The following is a 16,997-nucleotide window of genomic DNA, read 5'->3' as shown; positions in this document are numbered from 1 at the left end:
GATTCCCAGAAGGGATACGCTCTCCTGAAAGTCACCATGCTATTGCATTGCTTACTCAGAGGACCAAGATGTAGACTGGCATTGTCGGGTTGCTGGCATCTTTGAACAATGGACATTTTGGGAGATTTTGTTTAACCTCGTGTTCCCAAATTTCTTTGATCTTGGAAACCTGTTTTTATAAATACCCCTAGTTAATAAGCCATAGACTCAGTTTTGTCAGGAAACCATTCTGAGAAGTGTGAATCCAGGTTGGATAAGGCAGAAGATGTTCCCTAGGAGTGGATGGGGTTGGAGGATCAGTCAAGGGCATTGTGTGGAGAGAGTGCTTGAAGACTCTCTGGCCATCACTGTCTGTTGCTGGTTTCTGCCCTGACTAGGGAAGGAAAGGAAGGAATGCTGTCCCTCATCTATTGCTCTGCCCTGAGATATAGTCAATATGTGCTGTCTTCTACCTAAACTCTGCTGGGGATGGTTGCGTACCTGGCTTGGTGTGGGGGCCAGCACAAACGGGGATCTGATTTGGGTGGTCTGTGGGTTCTAATTCCTTTGGCTTGCTTAGGTTCACAGAGTGTTTCCAAATGGCCTGGCTTCCCAGGAAGGCACGATTCAAAAAGGCTACGAGGTTCTTTCCATCAATGGCAAATCTCTCAAGGGGGCTACCCACAATGATGCCCTAGCTATCCTCCGCCAAGCTCGGGACCCAAGGCAAGCTGTGATTGTCACCAGGAGAGCAACCATGGAGGCCACTCATGACCTGAACTCCTCTACTGACTCAGCAGCATCAGCTTCAGCAGCCAGTGACATTTCTGTAGAATCTAGTAAGTGTTCCCAGTGTGGTGGGATGGGGACTGGTGAGGGGAATGCCCCCTTGTGACTGCCTTTGGCCATTTAGATCCGTCGTTAGTGGCCGTGTGGTAATGTGTGGTTCCAACACACCGCCCCAGCTTGCCTGGTGTGCTACCGAGATGTGAGTCTCTGTTTCCGTGTGTGTGTGTGTGTCTGGTTAAGCAGCTGGCACAAACCTGGGCAGCTGGGCCTGAGAGGAGAGCAGACCACCAACCAAAACTATGTATTTTCCTCTGCAGCGGAAGCCACTGTCTGCACAGTGACACTGGAGAAGACCTCTGCAGGGCTGGGCTTCAGCCTGGAGGGAGGAAAGGGCTCCCTTCATGGAGACAAGCCTCTCACCATCAACAGGATTTTTAAAGGTGGGTCCCTTTTCCCTCTATACCCTCTCCAGTTGTGGGCATGCAGCAAGCACCCCAAACCCCAAACTCCTGAGACCCGTCTGGGCCACTGTGGATTCCCATGTCCCTTGAGTCACGTGTTGACCCCTAGACGTTCAGTTCTGCTTTTCTTACCTTGTGCCCTTGCTCAGCCACACCCTTACTTCTCTTTTTGCTGGGCCCTCTCACCTGGCTAAGCCTTGGGCTTGTGTAATGAGTCTTTTTCTGTCCCTCCAGCCAGATCCCAAATAAAGTCACAGAAACTTACTATTCATTATAAAAGCTCAGCCTATAGCTTAGGCTTGTTCCTAACTAGCTCTTATAAGTTAAGCTAACCCATTTATATTAATCTACGTTCTATCATGTGGTGTTACCTCTCTCCCATCTTGAACTTCCTGTTTCCTCTCTATGTCTCCTGACATCTACCCTGCACCTCGATTATCTCCGCCTACTTCCTCTCTATGCCTGGAAGTCCTGCCTATACCCCCTGCCTAGATATTGGCTGTACAGCTCTTTCTTAAACCAATCATAGCAATACATTTTCATACCATGAACAAATATCCCACAACAGGCTTGATTCAGCTTGGCAGGACCAAGGACAGGAAGAGGCAAGGAAGACTCTGGCTTGGGCACAGAGTTGAGGGATACCAAAAGATGCACTGAGAAAGATCAATACTATTTCCACACAATGTACTTAGAAACAAATGTTAATCTTAAAAACTATACAGCTGTAGTAGCATTGAGGTGAAGACAAGACACTCAGGAGTTCAAGGTCAACCTTAGCTACACAGTGGCTAAGAGGCCAGCCTGGGTTATGTGAGTCTGTCTCAAAACAACCAAGCAAACAAACAATCCATAATACATAAGAGGCCAACGTTTTGAGTAAAGCCAGAGGCTGGCACTTGTCTCAGAGCCTGGTTAGCTTTACTCTAGTCCTGAATTCTTTGATTCTTCCCATTTGATGTCTTCTTCATTATGAACTGGGCTGCCAGACAGTCTGACATGTTGGTGAGCTGGATATGGATTTTCCCCGAGAGAAGCATGAATACCTTGTAGCTACCACATAGCTACATACTATCCATAACTCCTTCCACTTCTTAGGTGGAAGCCTTGGGCAGGGGAGCAAGGGATGTGGAGAAACATTGGTCAGAAGCCAGGCTCTGGGTGTGGTCTCAGTCCTGCCTCTAACTGCAGGTGACCATTCCTTACCAGTCTAGAGGTTCCTGATCCACAAGAAGAGGTAAAAAGTAAGGGTGTGTGTCTGGGAGCTTTTAGAACTGGGGTCCAAAGGGCATCGCGTCCCTCCTATCTGTCCTTATGAGCCTTTACAGCTAGCTGGTCTTACATTCTGCAGCATTTGTGGAAACCCAGTGGGTGGACTGAGTCATGCGTGGTAACTAACCCAAGTTTCAATGTTAGCTACAGCTCTGAGAAAAAGTTTTTAGCTCTCGAGGGAGTCAAAGCTAAGAGACCTGGGTTCTAATATTAATTCCGCAAATGCAGTAGTAGCAGGGCCTTGGGCGAGTCACTTCACTATTCTGGGCCCATGTGCACACTTGGGAATGAGCCTTCAGCCACAGGCAGGGGTTACCCGTACCATGGGATGTGGATGCCAGAGCCTGGAGGTCAGAGTTCAAACCTCACTTGGAAACAGCTGAGTCTGGTATCCAAGCTCTGAGCTGCCATGCTGTGAAATGCCTCACTCTAGAACCACTGGCAGTCTCCCAGAGGTCGGTGTGTGATCCACTTCTGCAGGGACCTGGTTCCTCAGAAAGTGCCTTTTATTCCTCCTGTTTCCCGTGAAGCTCAGGATCACGCATCATCTTCTCCTTTTTTATAGGGACAGAACAGAGTGAGACAGTCCAGCCTGGAGACGAAATCTTGCAACTCGCCGGCACTACCGTGCAAGGTCTTTCTCGGTTTGAAGCCTGGAATGTTATCAAGGCATTACCGGACGGGCCTGTCACTGTGGTCATCAGAAGGAAAGGCCTCCAGTGCAAGCAGATGACAGCTTCTGGGGACTCCTAGACAGGGTGCCGATGCCAAGACAAAGCAGGAGCGTGAGGCTCCCATCACTGCCGATTCTCAGGGTCTCTGCTGCCCACCTCACCCAGGCTGGGGGAAAGCCCAGGTGTGATTCCGGTAGCTGCTGCTCAGGTTTGGACCTTCCAGGACACCGTCCATTGAGAGGGTCACACAGAGGTGATTGATACAAACTGTAGACTGTATATAGCCAGCTTAGTGCCAATATTCTGGTGCCATAATAAAATGGATGTATTGTAGTTTGCTATGAAACCCATGTCCTGATTTGAACATCACCCAGGTGCTTTGAAAGCCAACCCACGACGGCAAGTTTTCTCTTATGAATTTGCAGAACAGGCAGGACTTGGAGGAGAGTTCCTTTTAGCCCTACTAAGCATTATCCAGATGAAGATGGGCTGGGCTGGGGCCCTAGGAAGGAAGGGTAGCTGCTGGTGCCTCTGGCTGCTGGTGTTGAGCGCTGACTGAGAAATCTGTTCATGGCCTGGGCTTCTGTACCATGATGTCGGGCTGCCTGCTGCACACACCAGAGCCAGGCAGGAGTTGCATCTTTTTAAATGGTCTGCCTTTGAAGTCGCATGGCATTGCTTGCACTGAGAGCAGGCGCAGACCTGCCTGGGCTCAAGGAAATGGAGGGATGTTGTCAGGAGCATTTTTTGTAAGATGCACCTTGTCACGAAGAACACTTTCAAGCACTTAAAAAAAAAAAAAAAAAAACAACCTGTTTTTTTGCTTGGGCTGAGAAATGATCCTAGAAAGAGTGGGACCAGGGGATAGAGGAGCATGGTGTGAGTTAAGGTGTGAACAGATGTGTTCACAGGATGAACTAGCATGGCTAGGAGCATAAAATGAAAATTACTCCCGATGTCCCATCTGTCATGGCAGGCACTCTGCTTGACGTTGAGTAATAGCCATTTATGATCACGGCCACTTCACCAATGGTGGGTCCTGTGCCAGGGTATTGGAAGGTACTGAGCCTCAGGACAATGAGTGACTTGCCTGTCTGGGACGTGGTGGGGCAGAGATTATCATTCCTTTGGTGACCTGATAGACATGAGCAAGCCCAGGAGCTTTAAAACACAGCACACGAGGCTCCCAGCCTGTTTGTAGCATGTGCGTGATCTGTAGAATATCTTTCATCATTGGTGAATTTCTGATAGCCACACTCAGGACAACTCGATGTGACTCCTGATGATCCACAGAAAGTATGGTTTATTAGGTCTGGACCAGAGCTTCAGATCCTTATCCCCAGTCCTCTGTTCCCATGAAACAAAGATGGCATAGGGAAGGCCTGGCAAGGATCACAGACCAAACACCAGAGACCACTTATTTCAGGGCACTGCCAATGGGGGCTTGCCAGTGTGACCTGCTAGCCTCTCCAGAATCTTAAGTCAAGAATGTTTGTTTGAAGTGGACTCAGAAACCCCTGCTGGGCTCCTCTCTTCCCCGCAAAGCCCTTCAGCGACTCTTGCATAGCTCGGTCTCCCCTACTCTGAGAAATGGCAGCCTATGGCTGGAGCTGGCATGCTTATTTCTCCAGCCCACTTTAAAGTTTGTGCTATATAGTAGACAAGAAAAGGAAGAATTCACGATATCGTTTAGATCAGTCCTTTAGATCTATTAACAATAAAAGGTGTGGGGCTGGGGAGACAGCTGTGCTTGGCATGCAAGCCTGGTGACTTGAATCTAATACCCAGAGACCAGAAAGACAAAAACAAATAAAACCAAACAACCAAACAGACTAATGGAAACCAAAGAACCAGGTGTGGTGGCATTTGCTTGTAATCCCAGACCCGGGGAAGCAGAAAGACACAGCTCTTTGGAACTTCCTGGGCATCCAGCCTAGCCTATTTGGTGAGTTTTTCACCTGTCACAAAAACCAGGGTGGATCACAGCCAACAGAATGGTACAGCAAGTGGGCTTAACATGGAGACAAAACCAGAGAGAGACAGCAGGAAGAGATCAACAGTTGGTATCCAAACTCAGGGAAAACAGAGCAGGGGCAAGAAAGCCATCTAGACCTAGATGTGGGAATATCCAAACCAGCCTTATCAAGGTGCAAAGGTGTCCTAGACCTCTCCCTTCTTGATAAGAAAAGCAGGGATCTAAATTTGAAAAGCTAAGGAGACAGCATTTGTCCCTATTGGAATGGCTGCTTTTGTGGCAATTGTTAGATACTGTAGGTTTGTGCAGTCCCACAGCACGGGAGACAGCATGGCCTGATGGGATGGGGTGGGGGGCTCTTCTCCCCAGACTCCCCCATGCACACAGGGGCTGCTGGCCCCACTCAGAATGACTCACACAGGTCACAAGAACTCCCGCTCCCTCCCAAAGATACAATTTGGTTTCATGGGGACACAAACATTAACTCATGACAGGACAAACAGGAAAAGACAAGTCTGATAAAAAAAAAAAAACATTAGGAAAAAAGTGTTTTCCCTTTAAGGCTTATTCTGTGCTTTGAAACATGTTTTCCAAGTTGACATCTTTGTAAGGGGGGAAAGTCTTGTATTAAAAACTGGTATATAAAACTGTATCAGAAAATGGACACAGGAGTCTGGGACAAAAGTCTAGGAGCTCCAAATGCCAGAGGAGCAGGACTTAAGGACCAGGATAGATGATGATTCTCCAAGACTGGCACAGAGACGAGGGGTCTGACAGCAGCGCACAGGGCCCTTGAACCACAAGGAATCAAAGGATGCTCCAGCCACGTCTTTGTCAGGAGGCCATAGCAGCATCCTGCCAGGAAGGTGTGTACCACCGCAAGCTGATGGACAGTGCCTTCCACACCGAGGCCGAGAGGAAGGAGGCGTGTGTGTGTGTGCGTGTGTGTGTGTGTGTGTGTGTGTGTGTGTGCGTGCGCGCGCGTGCTGCTGTCCTGGGCTGGCACTCCCGAGACTTTCTGTTCACTCGGGCATCTCCAAAGGCCACAGTAGCTCTTCCGTGTCCTTTGACACTCAACAGCAGGAGGTCCTGATGGGTGTTTCTTGCCAATAGGTGACCGTGTCAGTGATGGAACTTCCTCACGGCTTTCTGAAGGTTGGGGTAGAACTCGGCCATGCTGCGAGGGAAGAAGGAGTCTACCACGCTCTGTGGGAGGTAGCCACTCAGGTCTGTCTGGAAGAACGTGACCAGCTTGGTTTTGTTGGGCTCCCTGAGAAAACAACAGCAGTGTGTCGTGTTAGACATGTACCAACGAGGCATCGAAGCCCAGAGCCATGACCAGCGACCGACCAGCAGAAGTGGCTCAGACATGGTGATCACCTCCACACCTGCTCCAGCCTCAGTGCCCAGGGTTACTCTTCACCCCCTTGTTCTAACATGTCTTTTAGGGGACACACTGCCCGGGGGAGCTGGTGCCATGCCCTAAGTGGGACGTGTAGATGTTCCTTGTGGCTATTATTAACGGCTGTGTTTTTGATGACCAGGGACTTCTGGGACATTCTGGGCCCTTTCTAGAGGTGGGCAAGGTTGAAACTCCCTCCATGCCAATGCATACTATGACCACGCGGTAGGGATTTTATCCTGTGTGATTTGTGGCCCTACAACACGCTCTGTCACAGATGTAAGTGTTATTTAGTCTGATGTGGATGAAATTTGCAAAGCTGGAAAACAGCACCATTCTCCTCAGCTTCTGCTTAGAAGCGCTGACTGATGATTGTTTTTTTCTAAAATGTCACTTAGCATGCAATTCATTTACTACTATTTCGTGGAGACAATTATTTTAGATCGCGCAATCTTAATTAGAAACATACTACATAATGGTAACTACGTATGGACTGGAGTCCTGTGAAATCCTCAACCCTATTTCAGGAGGGAAATGGAACCATAGATTCAAATTTTGAGCTCTGGCTTAGAGAACCGAGGGCTCCTTTATACATGTGTCGAAGAGGCTTTGGCAAGGGGGAGCAGAAGCCCAGATGCAGGGTCCCATCTACGGATGAAGCAGCAACAGGGCATTAGATTAATCCAGAAGCTGAAATCAGATTTCACACAATAGAGGAAGTAGGGCATGACCAAACAGGAACCTGGAGGGGTCCTCGTGGTCACAAATGCTGCAGTGGCCAGGTTTGGAGAAGCCTTGTAGTATTTTCCCCTCCCCTACCATGTGGCATTTTATTTGAATGATGCTGTTCGCATCAAAAACTCCACAGAGCATCATACCTCCAAGGTTCTATTTTTCTGCCGTGGAACTTCTGGTATTGGAGACTCTAACGCCCCCGCCCCCACCGCCTCCAGCAGTCTAGACAACTACTGAGGTCTCAGAAGGACAGGGCAAGTGGAGAAGCAGTGTAGAGAGATCAGGGACTGCTCTAGACTGGCATTTCTTTACCCCTGTGGGGCAGGGAGGTGGGAGGGGAGAAGGAAGAAGGAGAGGAGAGGGAGAGTGGTCTGGGGGCAGGGCCCCCTTTGGATCTCAAATCCTCAGCTCTGTCAGATTCCATCTTCTCCCTCCCTCACCAGCTCCAACCCATTCTGGGGCCTGCCCTTCTCTGTCACCCCCAATACTCCCCCTCTCCCCCTAGTCTATCCCTCCTGGTCACTTTGCTGTGTTCTCTTTGGAAACTTAAACAGGTCAGTAAGAAATTAGAGTTCATGACCACATTTCTCTCTGGGGGAGCCCTGGGCTTGGCAGTACAACATCACAGGAGAGTCAAGCTACTTGGGGAGAGACCCATGGGGTAGGCCAAAGTGGCTAAAAGGGGGCTCGGGGCACCATGACTGTCCTCCCAGAAACCACCAGGAGTTTGTCATGACACTTTCCCCAGAACACACGTGTAGCACGGAAATGTTCCCTGGCATTCACAGCAGGAGCGCCACAAATGCAGCTCTGATGTCGCCTCCTCCAAAGACTCTAGTGTCCTGGGAGACAGCACTCCCTCTGTCACAGAGAGTCTGAGCCCAGTCACCTCCACCTCACTCCCCAGCGTGGCCTCCTGCTCTGGGTCACAGCTCTACCTACTCTGGGGCCATCCGAGCAGCTTCCACTGAAGTCATGGCCTGGATGCTCAGCCCTCGCTAAGGCTCCCAGTTATGAGGCTGGCAAGGTCTGGCCCTGCTTCCAGGCCCCTCCCGGATCCGACTCAGTGACTTCCTTCTACAGTTTCCCTTGTACCTACACCTGTTTCTACCCAGAGGAACCCTGGACCTGCACAGGCCACCGTGATCCACGAGACTCCTATCAAGACTTTTGCTGACCTCTGGGTCACTTCCTGACTCACTTCCACCCTACCCCAGGTCCGTTCACCATCCCTTAGATTTCTACACAGCATATAATATGGAGTAATTCCTAGTGTACATACAATATAATTATGTTCATTTGTGCCTTGTTTATCTTCTCCTGCCCCATCAGAATTAAGCCCACAGAGAACAGATGTTTTCTATCTGTTTTTTAAACAAAGAAAGAAAGAAAAAAAAAACCAACACAGTCAATATGGAAGACAGATGGCCGGGTTTAAGCTGAGGCTTTATCACTTGCTGGCCTGTGATCTTGGGCTAGTTATATATAACCTCTCCATCCTACCCACCCCTTTTATAGAACGCGGGCCATGATCACAGTTACATCAGCTAAAGCTTGCATGCTGCGCGTTTCCTTAAGCCAGTCCTGAGATCCAGCCTCAAGGAGCAAGGTCTCTGCTCTTACTCGAGACACTCCGCTGCAATATGCCTGGCAACCTGGAAAGGCAAGGACGTCTTGGCACCGACTGCAGGGAGGAGAGCAAGGAAAAGTGGTCCAGAGTAGTTTCCTAGGCCCAAGTCAGAGGGTCTGATCTCAATACCGGGACCAAAGCGCACGGCTTTACTATTGCAAACACAAGATCTTGAGGCATGCAAGAGCCTTCCAAAAGATGTTTGAGAGCCAGCCTGGCAGACATAGTGTTCCGCGGGGGTGGGGGGTGGGGATGGGGTGCTCTGTCTGGGTTTTAGTAATAGACCAGCCTTCTGGGACTGTGTGAGGAAGCCCACACATTTCCTTCTGGCTGTCTGGAAATGCAGGGCTACACCAGCAGGTGAAATTCCTCTCCTTGTTAACCTGGGTGGTGCTCAAAATAAACTTGTGACCTTCAGGTAGTTCATTACTCGAGAGCTCCTGGAAAGACCCTGGCTGTGTCTGTGAGTGTATTCAGGGTCCTCTGATTCACAACATGGTCTCGGAAGTGCCCTCGAGGCCCTGAGCGCTGTCTCATTTCTGGTAAAGGAGGGGGTGGTCACTGAGTACAACGCATTTGCCTGACCTGTCCTGTGGGGCTGGAGAGAAGGATTCTTACATCCAGATTAAAATAAGTAACTTACAACTTCCCCAGGAGCCACGACGGCACATCGTGTGGCTGAGTGCCTGCAGGCGCCAATGTATTTTCTAACATTGATGTTACTTTTGTAGGTTACAGCCAAAGTACCTGTTTTCTGAGTTCACAGAGGTGTTATGCTTAGGTCTGAGACAAAGTCCTCCCCCCAATCTCCTTACCCTGGCAGTGGTTCACAGAAGCACCCGCACGGATGGTTAAATCCTCGCACAAAACCTGGCTTTGGGGGACACGATGGGTGTTCCACGTGGGTTGCTGGAAGACATTCATGAGGTCAGTGAAGTCACCTTCAGACAACAGGGATACCACCACCAGTACTGAGGATCCACTATCTGCACAGGCCCAGTGACTTCGAAGTCCAGTGCCCAGCAAAGGGTTCTGCTACCTATCAGCTTCCTTATGCTTACACCCACTCCAGTTCACACACACATGCATCCTTACCCCCACACAGCTTTCCCCCCAACCCTTTAGGAATTTAAGAAGAACACTCCAGAATCTAAGGCTCAGGGTAGGAGGAGAAAGATTCCTCTCTCAAATTTCAGTCCATAGAAGTGAGGATGTGTCCCTGAGCTTCCCTAGAGGGAGAATGCAGAGGAATCGTGGGACTCTGTTGCTCATGGGGAAGGAACAGGGCAGAAAGCAACAAGATTAGGATGCTCCTGTGGACCTGACACACTGACATACAAGGAGAGCAACTGCAATCTGCATGTTGACGGTGCGGACTGAGCTCAGCAGGGATCAGAACAGATCTGGGACACAGAAAGGCCCAGGTATTAGGTCTCCCCATTCCAGATTCTCAGGTACAGTCTCCCCAACTCTACAAGGGAAGAAGATGGCACACATGAGCCTGCTGATGGTCCCCCAATCACCCAGCGATCCCCGAAGAGCTAGGGGTGTGTAAGACAGAGCCCCCCCTCTAGGACAGCCAACAGACACCTCCCATCACTTACCGTTGGAACTGATGGTGCCATCCTCGTATTTCTTCACCAACACCAAGTCCACAAAGTCCCTGGGAGAAATCAGCTTCATGGCAGCCGAGGGTGTGGAGGTTCTGCTCACACACAGCACCTGCCAAAACAAAACGGGCTCAGGACTACTGAAGACAAGTCATCTCATACACAGCAGTTTGGAGGAGCGGCAAGCAGGAGAACCCAGAGGAAGTCTGGGGACACTTGGGCACTTTCCAGCAGGTGCACTGAGGCCAAATGATTTCATCTCCACGTCTTAAAAAAAAAAAAAAAAAAGATCTTCTTCTCCACCCATCTAGTATCATCCTAGCTTGCAATGCCCTGGGGTACAATTCCTTGCTGTGCCAAAGATCTGCAGGAATGCCAACTGCCCCACGGTGCCCCACGCTGGGCTCAGAATGTCAGTTCCCCCTAAGCACAGTCCAAGACACAAGTCCATTTCTGAATTCCTGTATCTTGTAGCAGGCACCACAGAAGTAACCGTTGCTTTCTACAACTGTAACATCTGCTTCTGCTTCCATCTGGAGTCCGAGGGAAGCGTCTGTCTGAGGAATTACTGAAGAGTTACTCGCTCCAGACCCTAGTTCACTCCAGGTTCATGGCTCCTCCACACATCCCTTACCCGTCCTCTAGGAAGAATCAGGATGCTCGTGAGCTGTCTGAATCACGCTGATGCATGCCATTGGAAAGGAAAGGTCCTTGCCCCTTATCATTACTGTTTCTCCTAACGAACAAGAGCCCCCTCTCGTCCTTGGCTTCTCTGCTGTTTGGGATGCCTAAGTTCCCAGGCAGCCTGTGCTTCCTCTCCTTAGCGTTTGCGGAAGGCTGTGTCTCTCGGCAACAGGCCAAATCTTTCGATGAACACATGAATTAATGAGAACAAAGAGTTCTCACACATCCCATGCAGAGATGAAAAACACTTTTTCTCTTTGTGCTTTATCATTCTTCATTCAAATTTCTGAATATAATCATGTTACCTTAATAAATTCTACCCATAACTCAGTCTAGTTCTTTTTTTTTAAAAAAAGAGTCTTGTGATCAAAAGAAATAGATGATTTTAAAAGTCTTTTTTTCAACATACATGAATATCTATAATAACATTTGGTGATGTCCAAGGAAACACATGGGAGGGAGAAAACGGAGCGGGATGTTGAGCTTAGTGATATAAGCTTGTAATCTCAGCACTTGGTAGGCAGAAGCAGACGAATCTCTCTGAGTTCAATATCAGCCTGATCTATATATGGAGTTCTAGGCTAGCTAGGGACCCTGTCTTAAAACAAACAAACAAACAACTTAGTGGGCTGTGTAAAACAAAGTTCAAGCAAAATAGTTACATTCTGATTACAGGTACTTCTTGGTGGTGGTGGCTTGTTTTGTTTATCGAATTGAAATGTAACCCTGCCTAGCCTGGAGCTCCTAAGTAGCCTGGCTGTCCCCAACCTTGCAATCTTCATGCCTCTACCTCCTGGCTGCTGGGATTACAGGTATGTGCCATTTTAAAAACGGGATGTAAAAAAATAAAAGTCCGTATTATTAAGACAGAACTAAATCCATTGCTTTTGCTCAAAAATAACAAACAGTACATGTCAAAAAAAAAATCCAGGCTTCACACTTTATGAAAATTAAGCTGTGAATTGGATGTTAGATAATAACATGTGTTGGAATGAGACATAGACTTTCAAAAATCTGTTCGAGGAAACACAAGCCAAAAGTTTGAGGATTCATGCTTCATGCACCAGAAGACTGGCTGGGCTCAGCGAGGGGATATGACTGCACTGGGATCCGGGACAAGCCAGCATCCCCAGAGGAGCCAGAAAGCCCCACTAGACCCAACCAGTCAGTCATGGTGGAGAACTGACTTAGAAGGGAAGAGAATTCTGCACAGGTGAGTGCCACGTGCATAAGCTGGGCACAGGTGGTGCCTGAAAAGCAGCACCAGAGAGAAACATCCCCCTGGGGGAAGAGCTGAGAGATAAAGCCACTGGGACCCAGAACTGAGGCTGAGGTGAAGGTGACAGAGTTAGAAGGCTATTTTTGGTTTCCTTTGAGAGGTGGCACTGTGACAGGAGGGGGACCAGCTCCTGCTTGGCTCCTTTACCTGTGTGCATTTGGCAGCTTGTCTTTATCCCTGTCAGACTGTTTTCTTCCCCGGGGCTCAGGACAGGGAGCTTGTAGCCAGGAACAGAACATCCGATAACCTCCTTGACAGCATTGATGGGTCAACCACCATCATGGCGGCTCACCTATCAGCCTACGGCTTTCTTAGCTTACATTCTCTTAGCCCCACCAACCACTGTACTGAGATGGAGAGGCGGGAATGTGCTCAGGAGACGGGGCCACTACTGATCCCGGGCTATGGGAAGGCTTAGCGGGTGAAGCCACTTCCTGTGTGAGTACGAGGACTGGAACTCAGACCCCCCTGAACCCCCACACAAGCTGGACGGGAGTGGTAACTCAGCTGTGGTTCCAAAAGGAAGGCAGGGGTCCCTAGGGAGTGCCTGGAGCATGCTGGCTGGAACTGCAGGCTCCAGATTCGGCAAGAGATTATGCTTCAATGTATAAAGCAGAGGATGACTGCATGAGACACTTCTTGGGGCTCCACGCACACATGAACATGCATGCACACATACATGTATACCCCCCTTACATACAAACATGTAAGTCAAGTATATAGAAGTCATTAACCAAGGGTTGCTCAACTTTACCCACTTGGGCATAATACTTTGTATTCTCTCTTCGCATCCTTTTCTTATGCTGGTGTCAATTCATCCAGAATAAGAAAATCATATCTATTTATTGTGGTTTTGCAAATGTCCCCACTTAGACCAGCTGGCTTTATAAAGGAAGCCATTTAACTATGAGAGAGAGAGAGAGAGAGAGAGAGAGAGAGAGAGAGAGAGAGAGAGAGAAAGAGAGAGAGAGAGAAAGAGAGAGAGAGAGAATCACTTGTCATAAGCTAAAGGCAACTGCAAATTACATGTAAAATTGCTCAAGTCTGACTCCCAGCCCAGGCTGCCCATTGGTCTCACAGTGAGGGACAGCGTGAGTTAAATAGTGTCAAAGGCACACACCAGTGCCTGAGATCCGCTCTCTTCTTATTGGCAGCAGAGGGATGGAAGAAGGGTTGAGACAGCACCATCCTCTCTGTGTGTTTCGATTCCATCTTTGACTGATAAGGACATGAAATTACCAATCTTCCCAGGGATTTCCGCCCCGTCCTTCAGACAACTCTGACATAAAGTCTCCCACGGACAACACACGGAACTGAAATGAGGTCAGGACAAAGACACCTGGCTCCACAGCTTGGCCAGCTGGAAAACGCTGTGAGGTTTCACAATGCTACCTGCTTACATAAGCACCAGGCAATGCCAGAGAGGCCCTAGACAGCAACCCTAAGACGCCATGCACATCCCACAGGTTAGCCCCACTGGCGTTGCCTGGGTACGTGTTTTCACCGCGGTTTTCTATTCTTCTGAGTGTCTCTGACCAAAATGAAGCAAGGCCTTAGAGTTAGAGATGATGCCGGGGCAGGCTCATCAAGGCTGCAGCTGTCTCCTGTAACAGCCCCTAGCCCGCACGGCTATTTAAATTTACATTTAGATTCGTTAAGATGAATAATTCATTTCCTCAAACCAGCCACCTTTTCAGGCTGCATGGCCCCATGGGAACCTGAGGCTCCCACACTAGACAAGACAGTTGCAGAACAATGCTGCCCCATAGCAAGGGTTTCTGCTGGGCAGGGCTGGTCTGCGGGGCACACACTTTCCGGAAGTGGTCCCTTGCAGTGGTCCTACTGTGGGCAAAAGACTAAAACGGCTCTGTCAGTGGCTCTGACAATGCTTCAAACTAATCTGTTAGTCTAAACTTAGGAGCCCAGGCTTGCCTGGGGTTTCCTCATCTATAGCCCCTGGCTCTGCTGAGGGTTTCTGGCCTCTTAGAGGAGTCATGCTGTTTCCAGAGGGCCAAAGCTGTGATGGCTTGCAGGGCACTCCCCTTGCCTTCAGAGGAGATGGGGTCAGGGTACTGCGGCAGGACGAGACGCTCAGATGAAATACCCAGTGAAACTTACATCTGTGATGCTTTGGACAACTTCAAAACTGGTCACGTTGTCGTCCCACTTCTCCCGGAGGCCTCCAGCAACTGGCTTTATGCAATCCCACACCTCTTCCAGTGTCCCACACAGAATCCCTTCTCCTCGGTACCTGGAACACGGGGAAGAATTTGACCCAAGACATCAATTCAACTTGTTTATCTTAGGATTTTACATCAAATCTATTACTACATGTCTGTCCTTGTTCTAGGGCTGGCTGGCAGAAACAGGGCTAAAATATGCTAGCCCGCCTCCCCTCTAGCCTGCACAAACAGGTACTAGGCACTCACGGAACACAGCTTGCTAGAAACGATCCAAAACACTAGCTAAGGCTTTTCTGGAAGATGACTGGGGGGCCAGGGTGGGTTGGAATCTCTCATGAGGCAACCCCAGAGAAACCAGGAAGGGAGTCGAGGATCTGACAAGCTTTGTTTGAAGTGTGCACTTACAGATTCCCTGGAAATTCCTGAGACGGCCTCCAGGAAACTGAAACGCCATTCTGTCAAAAAGGCACAGAATGGAAGAGGTTTAGAGCTAGAGGAAGTCTTGGAGTTGGGATCTCAAGAGAGGATTCTCCAAGGTCACCCAACCCGTTCCTGGCACAGCTGGGATTCCTCACGGACTAAGCGGCCCCACAGCAGGTGATGACCAAAGATCCCTGCAGGCTGACTCCAGAAGTCACGGCCCGTCTCCAATCGCCTTAAACGCCACCAAGAACTTTTGTTTCCTCAAGCAAGTTAGGGATATTTGTTTTAAAGAAAACATCAGAAGCGTCAAGGAAGAAAACGGTTTCTTTCCCTGGCACTCTCTGGGAGAAGGGACTGTATTATTATAGTGTACGGAGGAAAGACTCGGTACCTGGAGTTGCAGGTCCAAGCCTAACCTCAAACCAGTCAGGTGACCTTGAGTGTGTTCTCATTGAAAGGGGCGGGGATCTCCGGGAGTCCTAGAGAGCAGAGCAGCCACTCTCCGTGGAATAGTTCCCTCAATCCACCTCCGGGGGCTGGGGTGCAGAAAATCTCAGGGAGAGGAGAAGCCTGGGAGTTTGGAAGACTCAAGCTCCTGGGAACAGTCTCCAGATCCCCTTTCCCGCTCAGTCCCTCACTCACGCCTTCCCGGCACTTCTTCCAGCCCGACTCGTCCCGCCGATACCGGAGCACCTTCTCCGCCACCGCCTCACTCTCTTGAGTGGCCCAAGACACGTCCATCTCAGCGGCGTGCAGGGTCCCAGATGAGCAGCACCGGTTTTGCTAGGCGGAAAACCGGGCCTTGGGCGGAGCCTGGAGCCCCGCCTTCGGGCTCCGCCTCCCTCTCAGAATTGGTCTTTGCTCTCAAGCAATTCCGTCCCTCTTGGAAATCGGCAAGTCTGAAGATGGAGGCTGGCCCTGCGGTACGTGTCATCTCTGGGCGGGATTCAGGAAGCCTGCTGGGCATCTGCCTACTCTGGGCAGGGCCAGGAACTACTCCTGGGCTAGAGCGTGGCGTGGTGATTTCCCCTTGGTGCTCAGAGGTTTTCTGCTCTGACTGAGACCGTACAGTTTTCATAGCAAACAACTCCCCAGGGGGGTTTCTGCGGGGTGGCCCCGGGATGTGGAGGAGCAGGTCGTGGAGGCAGGCAGGAGGGGAACCCATCTGCAACTGTTCAGGAGGCTTGCTCAGGGATGTCCGCCTCTAATAGTACAAGCTGCTCACTTTGTTGTGCTTGAAAAATTAAGCATATAAAACCATCAAAGATAAAAATGGGAGATAAAACTGAGATATATTTTAACTAAAAGTAAGTTATTTGGCTGTTAAAAAATGGCTATAAATCATTGAGAAATGTCGAAACCAAAAGATACTTTTTTTTTGTTGTTTTTTTTTAGGCAGGGTTTCTCTGTGGCTTTGGAGCCTGTCCTGGAACTAGCTCTGTAGACCAGGCTGGTCTCAAACTCACAGAGATCTGCCTGCCTCTGCCTCCCCAGTGCTGGGATTAAAGGCGTGGGCCACCACCGTCTGGCCAAATGATACTTTTTAAATAAAAAAAGAAAGCATCATGCAATAGAAAGATACTTTGTGACAAAATAAATGACCATGGCACAAAAGATGTAGACCCCTGGTAAAATTAAATGAGGAGACCCATCTAGGGGACAAATAGAACCCCTGTGTTAGGGCCCTGTGTTAGTGACAGTACTTGAGAGAGGATTTTTTCTAACCGCCTATGCTAACATGCAAGTGTGCAATGTTTAGCCAACAAAACAATGATACATATTAACAGTTGCCTGTGCTTTCTCTTTAACCCAACAGCCTCACCTGTACTGAGGCATGGAAGATTGCCCTTGTAATGGAAACAAACTTATTTGTCAATGCATTAAGCCAAGTTACAAGAGAC

General features: G+C 49.3%; 2 protein-coding genes across 6 annotated transcripts in view; one reads left to right on the top strand and one right to left on the bottom strand.

The window, feature by feature from the left end:
- Il16 (interleukin 16) overlaps positions 1–3,521 on the top strand; it is an 80,214-nt gene extending 76,693 nt beyond the window's left edge. For 4 of the 5 annotated variants that reach the window (XM_075953038.1, XM_075953039.1, XM_075953037.1 and 1 more), the window contains 3 exons: positions 560–818; positions 1,086–1,208; positions 3,067–3,521. In XM_075953038.1, the coding sequence (XP_075809153.1) occupies positions 560–818; positions 1,086–1,208; positions 3,067–3,254 (570 nt within the window). In that variant the 3' untranslated portion in view covers positions 3,255–3,521. The remainder of the gene's footprint in view (positions 1–559; positions 819–1,085; positions 1,209–3,066) is intronic. The other variant, XM_075953041.1, reaches the window with a different exon arrangement.
- A 1,328-nt stretch (positions 3,522–4,849) lies between these two features.
- Positions 4,850–15,925, bottom strand: Stard5 (StAR related lipid transfer domain containing 5). The gene is made up of 6 exons (XM_075953042.1): positions 15,739–15,925; positions 15,079–15,128; positions 14,609–14,741; positions 10,522–10,639; positions 9,733–9,826; positions 4,850–6,420 (listed from the first exon to the last, which is right to left on the bottom strand). The coding sequence occupies exons 1-6, from the start codon at positions 15,835–15,837 to the stop codon at positions 6,273–6,275; spliced, it is 642 nt and encodes a 213-aa protein (XP_075809157.1). The 5' UTR covers positions 15,838–15,925; the 3' UTR covers positions 4,850–6,272.
- Positions 15,926–16,997: the final 1,072 nt, after the last annotated feature.

This window comes from Microtus pennsylvanicus, chromosome 18, assembly GCF_037038515.1.
Source record: "Microtus pennsylvanicus isolate mMicPen1 chromosome 18, mMicPen1.hap1, whole genome shotgun sequence".
Classification (NCBI taxonomy): Eukaryota; Metazoa; Chordata; class Mammalia; order Rodentia; family Cricetidae; genus Microtus; species Microtus pennsylvanicus.
This window is presented reverse-complemented; position numbering and strand designations above follow the sequence as displayed.

Excerpts from the sequence above, each read along its gene's own strand:
- Stard5 (XM_075953042.1), bottom strand. The coding sequence starts at position 15,837 with ATGGACGTGTCTTGGGCCACTCAAGAGAGTGAGGCGGTGGCGGAGAAG. Across the intron at positions 15,129-15,738 it reads GGAAGAAGTGCCGGGAAGGC|AATGGCGTTTCAGTTTCCTG; the intron begins GTGAGTGAGGGA and ends CCTTTTTGACAG. Across the intron at positions 10,640-14,608 it reads TTGTCCAAAGCATCACAGAT|GTGCTGTGTGTGAGCAGAAC; the intron begins GTAAGTTTCACT and ends TTGTTTTGGCAG.